Genomic DNA, 11,033 nt, shown 5'->3' with positions numbered 1-11,033 from the left:
TGAGTACGCTGAAGCAGATTTGAAAAAAAAACAATGTTTTTGAAGGAACCGAAGAGATCTCATTGCATTTCTGTGGGAAAAATATTTGTAAATGATTTGAACTCTTTTGAAAAGTATAAAAATGAAAAAAAAAAAAGTCATATCACCCATTTCTGGAATGAGTTAAAACAATTTACATATGAGTGGTTAAGATGGCACAACATTTGCAAAAAACATAAAAAACAAACAAACAGGAAAACATGTTAATTTAGCATTCACATAATCAATGTCTTACCTGCTGTAAATAGCTCCCTGAATACCCTCAGTTTGGAGGAAGAGAGCTTTATTTAGACCAGATTGACGAGCTAATGGCTAGTCCGAGTGGAATTGACCAAAGTAAACGTTGCCATCTTGAAACAACTTACCTTTATATTGACATCAGTGTAGCTCTGCACGATTATTTACAGAGATCTATAGAGAGTTGCAATAGTAGCAGCAATATTTCTTATTTAGATTTTTTAAAATGTATATATATACTATTATTTAATCATAGATGTATATCATTTTAGATATCGTTTATTCATACCCTTGAACTTTGATCTATTCCTTTACACTCCATCTTCATCCTTATCTTATGCATGTTTCTTACAATAGATCAATATGATCTTACCCCCACCTTTTCACCTCATCACCAGAGGTCCCTTGCCCCCCAAAGAAAATCCCGGGGGTATACTCACGTCGTTTTGTCAGCTGCATTTAACATGTCTGAATATTTCATGGGACAGAGACACGCGTCTTCCACGCCTGTGTTGCGTTGTTCAAACAGCACATGGAAACACCTCCGTAGTTTGCACAAATTAAATTACTGTCAGGTCAGAAAAAAAAGAGCTTCCCAGATGCCATCTTTATTTTAAATTGGCTCATCTCTCTCCACGGATCAGAACTCTCGTCCACATGAGATTTTTAAGACAGAAATCATCGACAGTTTGAGCTCACCACGTGCCCATCTGCCTTACCCACAACTGCACACTTGTGCTCATAAACACACTTGTGCTCTCTGGGAGGAATTGCACCATAATTATGCCTAAGGTAGAAGCGATTAATTTTTTAATGGATCTAATGTTTTATTCATAATACCGATCCACTCTTGGCTATGACAGAGCACAAAAAAAAGGAAGAAGAAACGCTGCCAGATAGCGAGCACATGGCAAAACTGGCTGTTAGCAATTTATAGAATGATTAATCCCACATCTCAGAGGTAAAATTTTAGGCCAAATATGTGAAAACGGAGATAAAGATCTCATCATTTTATCATAAATATGTGTTGTTTCCCCTTCAGCTTTGTTAGTTCAGCTGGTTATGGAAATTTTGACCTAAAAAAAACAAAAACAAGGTTTGTAGAAGAGTAAATAAATTAATAAATACGGAGAAAGTGACAGTAGCAGGAAAGGGTGTTGTCTCCTGAGTGAGGCCAGTAAGACCGGTTATTCTGTCCTAGAAATCCATTTACAGCGCCGAGCACTCTGCCTAATCATCCACCCCACTGTGAGAGGAATACTGCATCCTGTGCAAACAGCGCTGCAACGCTGGAGCACATTTAGGACTTTCAAACATCACTCCTTCCTCCTGCTGATCCTCGCCCTCCAGTGCATGAATAAAACCCGGCTCGAAACAGGCTGTTTGTGGAGCAGAATGAAGATTAAAAAGGAGACGAAGGTCGTGTGTAGAAATTACTTTTATCCGCGTAATAAAAACACACACCACTACTGAATTGGATTCGCCCGGAGCAGTTGAAAGAAAAAAATAAACCTATAATCATTTCACAATCAAAAGACAAATTAATTGTTCTTTTTGCACCCTTAATTTTAAAACCGCTGTTGCCAAATGCCCAGTAGGGACAATGAAATTGTTTGATTTCCTGCAGATATTGGGGGTTATGCTTGTTACCAATCTAATAAAAAACCAAAACAATTGGGTTCATCATGTTTCAATGTTTTGCCTGTCTGTGTGTTTATATGTCTGCATGTGTTCATTTGTTTGTACAGTTAGCAAGATGCCTCTTGAGCAGACAGATTTTAATGAAAATTTCAGAAAGAAATCACTAGATTGATGTCTATGATTGGTTAATTTCTGGCATCAACCTAATTCAAGATGGTCCCCACACCCAGCTGATCTTAGAAAAACCAGAAAATGGTTGTAATTCAGCCTATTTTGCATAAATTGAGCTCAACTTTGGTGTGGTAATAGCCGAAACTCATCTCCATCATGTGCTTTGAGTGCAACTCATTGCACAACATCTTTGCTTAAGACCTTTGCATTAATTGTTGGAGTCAACCCTCTGATATTTGTCTGTTAGCCAAATATCCCCTCAACCACTGGACGAATTTCAAAGCAAATTTCAGAAAGTAATTCTTAGATGTGAATCTACAACTGATTAACTTCTGGAGTCTGTCTAGTTTAAGATGGTCACCACAGGTAATCAACCATAGTCTCCACAAAAAAAAAAAAAAATGCATAGTTTGAAGATGACTTTTCAAATGAATGAATCTGGTGTGGTAGTTGCTGACCGTAACTCACAACACAAACTCTGAGTGCCAACAGATAGTGTGAGATTTATAATATTGCATTAGATAATATTTTTTCAGTGTTTGACCAAAATGGCCATAATTTTATCATTCCTCAACATAAAATGATGGGAAAAAAAAACTTGTTTATATTTATTGTAAGGAGAGGAAAACGTGAAGTGATAAATGGAGGGAAAACCGTGAATAAACACACAGAATACGTCAACCCTGAAAGGTAAAGTAGGATTCATAAGATGAATATGTTAAGAAATGTGTCAAACTCCAGGCCTGCGGGCCAAATCCGGCCCCTGGTAACATTTTATCTGGTCCCCAAAATAACATATAAGTATTATTAGATCAGGCCTTCCAGTCTGGAACAGATAGAGTCTCTGTCGCTTCTTGTTTTGTTTAGTGAAGTCTTCCTGTGAAGGTTGCTTTGAAGCCAAGAAAATTAGGTTTTAATTTCTCTGTAATCTTTGATTTTGACTTGAAAAGGACAACAGAGAGCATCAAATGGGACCGATCAAACTCTTTCTGACAAACATGCAGTTAAGAAACAATATCAGATATCTGACTTGAGTTAATCTGCATAACAACGAGTCTGCTTTAATATATAATGTGTTTTTCTGTATTTTCTTCTTGTTTCAGAGTTAAATGTTGGTAGCTGTATGTTCGGATTTTTGTTGAGAGCTTTTTAGTTGTTTTAATGCAGGAAAATTCATAAGAAGGCACAATAAATTAATGCTAATGGTGTGTCTTTTTAAGTTCAATCTATTTTTCTTTGTTTACCAAAGCATGTTTGCTCTAAATTCTATATAATATGTAACTGGCGAAATGTATTTGATATTTCTATATGAATAACTTGACATAAAACCAAAACCAGGGTTAATTTATGTATGTTTTCAATAAATATTGATCAAATCGGCCCTTGGCAAAGACCAAGTTCTTAATTTTGGCCTCTTTGTGTAACTGAGTTTGACAGCCCCGATCTCAGTCTTGGGCGATATGCATTCCTTCAAGACATATTTATATAAGTGCAGGATTGCATCACCATCAATGATTTGCAAGCTAAAAAATGTATTATTATGAGACATCTGTAATGTATTTTTTTTTTTATCAGATTACTCTAATCTGCTCCTATATTGCCTACTCACCCTTACTGCTCGTACTTAATAATGCAGAATTCCACAGATTTTCCAATTTATCACTCCCTCCCAGCTGGACTTGAAGTGACAGATTTATTAGATAACCATTTGCGGCTGCATGTAACGCTGCCTGATGAGAGCCGGTGAGACTGACAGAGTCAGAGCTGTTTGATGACCTCGCCGTGATAACAACCATACAGGAGAGAAGGACACGGGAAGAAGAGGAGGACAGGGAGGCAGATAAGGAGGGGGAGTCGAGATACGCAGACACAGGAATCTCATGTTTTGTAAAACTGAAAGGGATCAATACTGTTCTTCGATAATATATTCCTCACTTATTCATACAACAGAACTGTTTGCTGTTTTGGTGAAATTTCAGGTAAAAGGTTAACGTAACAGGCCTATATTACCTTATGAAAGCATTTAGTAGCTAAAAGCTAGCAAGCGCTGCGAAAAACTGGAGAAATGGATTTTTCTGAGAAAATGCTGAGCACTGAGTGAGTGAGAGTGACTTTGCTGAAACTGAGGTGATAAAGCGAAAAGAACCAGAACACTAGCTCAAAGATAGGAGAAGCAAATGCTGCCTAAAAGCTAAAAGAAGCTAAATCCTAGCTAAAAGCTACAAGTAGCAAAATGCAGAAGACACCATTTTAGTTCGTCACTGTTTTCTCAACCAAACAGCGTCTGTGTTTGTGTCGAGAAAACAGCAACAAACTAATCAAATGCCCTCCTAATGCAAAAGTGCAGATGTCTATTATTAGCTAATGTGGCTTTCTTTCATATCAGTATGTTGTATTTGGGAAAGACTTGTTTTATAAGTCTGAAATAGAATAAAGAACCGGACCTCGTTTATCTAGCCATTCGTACTAGCCTGGATGAAGACTTTTGCTCCACACTCTGTACTAAATGTACCAACTATTGACAGCTTTTTGAAAGAGCATTATCATCACCTTAATACATAGGTCCAGTATTTTAACCAAACCCCCTTTGACATGTGGACCAGAGAAACCAGGGGTCAAACTACCAATCTTCCCGTGGGGTGGCTGGCATGTAACCTTCAGTGTTTTGAACCATAAATAATAATAATGAAACCATGTTTGAGTAAAGCTCTAAGACGTCGTGCTTCTTTCTTTAAAGGCGACACAATGGACCAACATTTGGGATTGAGGCGAAACACAGGAAACCGAATGACCAGTAAACATGACGTGATGATGATGATGATAATGATGATAGCATTTTAAACAGCGAAACCCAAGAAAGCATCACCTGATCCATTTCCATCTTAACAACAAACGAGCATCAGATGATCAGATGGAAAAAGCCTGGGACAGGGATGCTCGTTTTCTGAGGATTTTCCATCCATTGGTGGGGGGTGGATACGTGGGTGGAGGAGGGGGCTACTCATTTTTCTCACGACCTGCTTTACCGGCTGCATCGTGAAAGGACAGGACCGAGCCGGGGAGGAGGTTTGGCCGTACTTATGGATGGCATTGGGGGGTGGTGTTATTGGTGCATGGCTGTTAAATGATGGAGAAAACCGGGCGTGGTTACCGGCCGCCTGGCCCAATCACATATCGAGGTGTGCCTCCGTGGGGGCGTGGCCACACTGGAGAGGGGCGGCGCCAGAAGCGGAAGTGTGCCTCGGCTGATCTCTCGCTGTCATTCGGCCACGGTCGGTTCCAGGAGAGAGGGGCAGCCCGAGAAACACACACACACACACGCACACACAGAGGGATCGGCTGGTTCTGTAGGAGAGACAGCAAGCGAGAAAAGATCCTGAAATCAAACGGACAATGAAACCGATCGAATACGGCTCGTAAACGGATAAAAAAAGGGAAACGCACCCTTGCCACGTTAACAAAGCTGCTGGATGATAGAGTCCATATCAGACGCAAAGCAGAGAGCTGTGTCATTGAGAGGCAGGACACGTCAGGAGAAGGGAGAGAAAAAAAGCTGACCGACTGCACTGTACGAGTCAGCTATTAAATCGCCTCTGAAAAGCTTTGCCTGCCTTTGCTTCAAGGACACCATCTCGCTGCCAGTCCGAGAGAAGGATCTCGACAAAAAGACATCGCCGAGGTCGAAGGCGGTGATCGGAAGGTGAAAATGTTATTGTATTTTTTTTCTTCACTCGCCTTTATCCAGGCTGTCCGGAGAGCTAGCATTCCTGCTAACCGTTAACAGCTAGCTGGCTAACGTTAGCAACGGATGGGAAAGTTAGCTGGTCAGCTTTTGTTAATATTAACTACAGACCTGTCGCTGACTGCGTCGATTGTGGGGGAAAAATGAAATGGTGAGGAAAAAAAATAACTCCCGGCTTATTTATTTATTTATTTATTATTAATATTATTATTTTAATGCGGCACATTTCCGTCAGAGCAAACTTATCTCTGATTTCTCTTCGACGGACTGCTGACAGCTGTCAAATAGAAGGTCGGGGCTTTTATTTCCGAACGTTAAGTCGGTTTGCGGTCGACGTTCTCCGCGTTCGTCGGTGTTTTTACGTGTCGGTGTCCTCGTCGTTACCGTTCCACGTCTTGTCAGCTAAATTTGCCTTTTAAAAAACGTCTCCAAATGGAGCCTCTGCTCGACACAGCAGTGTTCCTGCCAGGAGCTCAGCTGTGGACTTACAAACCTGCAACGTCACGGGGTTATAATTAGCAAAAGATGTAACGTTGACTCCATGTTTTTTTTCTTTTTTTTTTGTTTGTTTCTTTCCAGTTGTACAGAATATTCTAGACAAATGGATCCAGTGTCACGATAAGCTGTTTATGACCATAATTTGGGATTATTGTATCTCTTGGAGTTATTTAAATGCACCTAGCGTTGGTGAGTAAATACAGGTATTAAAATAAATGACATTGCAATTAGATGTGATGAATATATGCTCAGTTGGTGACAATAATTACCACTTTTAAAACCCCGTAATTATAATACAATATCGAACGTTTGGAAACCAATTGGGAGGGTTACAGAAAGTTGTTGTTTTTGGGAATCAAACGGCTTTATATGTACAGCTGAACAGTGGATTTGTTACGTTTTAAATATGAGTAACCTCCAGTAATTGTGTGCCACCTTATTTAGCTGGGTTTCTATTGGAGTAGACACCCAGAAACCCTGAGGATGAAACTATCCGTGATGTGAAAAATGGAAATTTAACCTAATCTGTGAATATTTGTAGATTTTGAGGGGGCTATCAGACAAACAACAATGTAACAGTAAGCTTTATGCTAATCTTAGCAGATGGTTAGAGTGCTAACAAGTTGGCTATAGTTTTCAGATGAACTGACAAACCTTTTTATAGGTTTGCAACCTATTACACTAGATGATTTGGCACATTTGCAGATTTTGAAGTTATTTTAGACAGATGACTGAATTTTGTCACAATATTGATACTTTACAATATGAGTTGTTGTTAGCTCCTGTCAGAGAATACCCAGAAGCAATTTTTGTATCCCAATAATCCCACAGCATGGACAAAATACTTGATTTCTAATATCTCCTACATTGGACCTTTCAGCTTTATTCCCCAGTTCAAAACATTTATTATAAAAATTGTATTGTAAAAGTAGCTAATGCATAGTAAATAATCAGTAACATTCTGTGTAGACAATTGTTTTTTTTTTCAATTATGGACCTAGTAGGTTAACAAAAAGACCTTTTCATGTGTTGATGTCTACCACCTGGTAGTTTTCAAATCCCTTTATCAAAAGGGCAATGAGAAGAGCTGAATACTAACCTGTGTACCATCCTGTTTGCTCTTCTCTCAATAGGACCAAAGAGCTCAGGGGATAGCATTTGTTCTGGGGGGAGAAAACAAATGGGGGATTACGGGTTCGGAGTCCTAGTTCAAAACAACACTGGCAACAAGTCGGCTTTCCCGGTCCGAATCCACCCGCATCTGCAGCCCCCACACCACCACCAAAATGTGTCTCAGAGCCCGGCTGCGTTCATAAACAGCACCACAGCCACAGGGAATGGCACCACAGGAGGCTCTCCCTGGCTTTTCCCTGCCTCTGCCACCCACAACAGCGTGCAAGACGAAATCCTGGGGGTGACAGAGAAGCCCAAAGCACAGCAGCAACAGGAAATGCAAGAAACACAAGAAAAGCAGCAGCAATTGTCTCCTGGGAGTCACCAGGAGGGTGGGAGTGGCGGTGGGATAATTTCAGAACTGGAAAAAGCCCGGTCAGATGAAGCCAAGACGGAGAACGGTACCTCCGAAAGCAGTAACGGAAAGGAGAAGCAGCTTCGTCTTGAGTCACCTGTTCTGACGAGCTTTGATTATCAGGAGACGTCTGGTCTAGGGGGAACTGGCCCGGTGCAGTCCAGCACAACCTCGTCATCTCTCACTGGCTTCAACAACTGGTCAGCTGCCATCCCGCCTGCGCCGTCAACAATCATCAATGAGGATGTCAGCTTTTTCAACCCGGCCTCTGCCAACAACGGGCCACTGCTGTTCCAGAACTTCTCGCACCATGTTAGTCCGGGCTTTGGTGGGAATTTCTCCCCCCAGATTGGACCAGCCGCCTTGTCCCAGCACCACCCCGCTCCGCCGCCACACCCTCACTTCCAGCACCCCCACAGTCAACACCAGCAGCATCGACGCTCCCCGGCCTCGCCCCATCCTCCACCACCCTTCCCGCACAGGAACCCGGCTTTCAGTCAGTTGCCACATTTGTCCAACAGCTTAAACAAGCCCCCGTCCCCCTGGGGTCCAGCCAGCTACCAGAGCCCCTCTCCTTCCCCCGGCTCGTCCACTTCGTGGAGTCCCGGAGGAGGCTACGGTAGTGGTGGAGGTGGCTGGGGCGGATCTCAGGGCAGAGATTATCGTCGTGGGCTGAATGGAGGAATGACCCCTATTAATTCTATTTCCCCGCTGAAGAAGACCTTCCCCAACAACCACGTGGCGTCCCAGAAGTATCCCCGAAATAATCAGGCTGGCTTCAACCCCAAATCCTGGATTGATGATGGTGTGGGCCGTGATAGCATTTTCCCCTTTCAGGTCAGTTTGTATGTGACTGTTTCATCAATTTCTCATAAACTTACTTACTTTTAAAAAGCAGTAACACAATTTACTGTTTTTTTTTCCCAAAGCTTGAGTGCCTACGAATGTGTTTGTAACATATGTGTTTAGATGTGACTCTATCAACAGGGGCAGCTGGTAGCCTCATTTGCTAAATGTCAAGGTGTCAGTATGTTAGCTATTAATATTATTATGCTATGTGGCATTGTTGCTATTTTTAGAAATGGGATGGGTGGATTTACGCATTTCATTTGTTACTGTGTTGAATCTGTCATTGGACCCTGTACTCTCACAGCTGTACGTCCCTTGTGGTGTGACTAACACAGCTCTGTGACGACAGCGGTGTGTGCCACGTTTGGGAGCTGATTGAAAGAGGGAGCGGAGGTAGAGGGGATGGGGGGGGGGTGAGGAAGAGAGAAAAATGGAGGAGGGGTGTGTGGTTAGAAATGGGGGGGCAGAGGTACCAAGGAAAATGTTCAGGGGTGAAATAAAACAAAGGCTAAGATAAAACAGTGAGCAAGAAAGCATTGTCATAAGGACTGAGCCTTATTCCTGGCTCTTTTTACCTAAAGGTTATCAGTCTATTTTAGTTGTTGAAATCGGGCCTAATGCCTTGTTGTATTATTGTGTCATTAATTGACTAGGTCATGGTTGTCATAGCCTAACAATCCCATTTAAAAAAAAAAAAAAAAAAGCTGTTCTATTTGTAGTGTAATTTTCAAAGCTGGAGCCACACTCAATGAGATGGTGCAGCTAATTTTATTATCACATGTAGGAACCAGGCATGATGGAACGACTTAGTGGAAGCACAGAGATGGAAATTCATGGTGATTAATTTTATTGATCAGTCTCGTGATTGATCATATTGGTCGTTTGAAGGAAGTGGGGGGTGAAATGAGTCAGGTTTCCATAGATAGGCTCAGCTGGGCAAAATGTCATGAAGAGTGGTTTCTTTATGAACTGTAGTTTATCCTTTGTCTTTTACTTTTGTAAAATGTTTCCTTGCCTACTGACAGCCTTTGTCTTCAAATTAATTTAGGGTCAGTCATAAGTACTTGGCTAAGGAGGAAAAGGGTCACATTGTCTGAATGATTGGTTTCCTTTGTTTCCAGCTTGTATGAATGAGCTGACAGTAGCTAAATTTAACTGTACAGGCGAAGCAACACCTTTTAAAATGGCCAAAAGCAATGCCTGTTGAGACTTTTACGTGTTTCTTGCCTCCTCTATTTACTATAAATGTGTCACGGTACTTCACAGGTTATATAGAAAGAACCTTATACTGACATGTCTCGACTTGTCTTGAGTATTTTCCTGCAAGTTATCTCGCAAAAACAACTATTCTGTTCTTTATTGTTACTCAAACAAAAAACAACCTTTTAGTGAGAAGGATGCTCATAACTATTTTTGTACCAATTAATAGCTAGATCTTTTACAACTGGATAAAAACTATAAAACACTCTTAAAATCAGATTGCTGTTCCATTTTGTTGTTGAGTGTGTTTGTCGGCATTAGCCATCTTCAGAGAATCCTCTGATACTGTCAAAAGAAACAACAGGGGCTCTGTCTAAAGGTCTGTATGTTACACACTCATACTGCAAATCATTGGTTAAGCTTCTTGGATTTTTTGGCTATTCTTGATAGGATTTTTTTTTTTGTAACCGTAGATGGTGTGTCCAGCGCAGTGAGTCAGTCCTCCTCTTTTAGTGTATGGTGAATGACACACACTTTGACATTAGATCAGCCCCTCCAGTCTAAAAGTACGGACACACAGGCAGAGGGAGGTCTCCTCTGGCACCGCTGCCACCTGAGTGGTTTGTGTTGCAATATCTAATGCCTTTGCAATCCTTCTAAGCAAGCTATTCTCAGGAAAGCAGTTTACAAACAGTATCGCAACTGTTGAGCTGCATACAGACAAACGGAGGGGCTCGAGCTGTTACGTTACGTAAAGATTAATAAAAGGCGCCTTCCAAATATACGTGCACTCAGATTTACCAAGAAGTTGCCACAGAGTTTCTTCAGCGAGCTCAGCAGGCTGACGGCTGACAAGAAACACGAAGGTTCGCTGTTACTTGTGTGTAATATAGATATAAATATAGCTACAAATATAGCTAAAACTTTCAGAAATAGAACTGGATTAGATTTCCTGGACACTCGTTGGCTTGTTATCAGGGATTTTAAGTTCTGCGTCATTTTCACAATCGGCATGGTTCAAAATGGATAACGTATACAGTGAGAACGTTTTTGCCTCGTCATGCAGCTCTTTCCTTCAGTCTTTGATGCATCCAAATTGGTTTTGAGCGTACACAGTTGTGATTCTGT

The 11,033-nt window shown here is 41.3% G+C and overlaps 1 protein-coding gene across 3 annotated transcripts in view; it reads left to right on the top strand.

Moving 5' to 3' along the window:
• Positions 1 to 5,336: 5,336 nt before the first annotated feature.
• cpeb4b (cytoplasmic polyadenylation element binding protein 4b) overlaps positions 5,337 to 11,033 on the top strand; it is a 28,730-nt gene continuing 23,033 nt past the window's right edge. For 2 of the 3 annotated variants that reach the window (XM_017421348.3, XM_017421346.3), the window contains exons 1-2: positions 5,338 to 5,788; positions 7,462 to 8,693. In XM_017421348.3, the coding sequence (XP_017276837.1) occupies positions 7,509 to 8,693 (1,185 nt within the window). In that variant the 5' untranslated portion in view covers positions 5,338 to 5,788; positions 7,462 to 7,508. Of the gene's footprint in view, positions 5,789 to 7,461; positions 8,694 to 11,033 lie in introns of all 3 variants that reach the window. The other variant, XM_017421345.3, reaches the window with a different exon arrangement.

Source organism: Kryptolebias marmoratus, linkage group LG13, assembly GCF_001649575.2.
Source record: "Kryptolebias marmoratus isolate JLee-2015 linkage group LG13, ASM164957v2, whole genome shotgun sequence".
NCBI lineage: Eukaryota > Metazoa > Chordata > Actinopteri > Cyprinodontiformes > Rivulidae > Kryptolebias > Kryptolebias marmoratus.
Note: the sequence above shows the minus strand (reverse complement) of the source record. Positions and strands in the feature narration are given on the sequence as shown.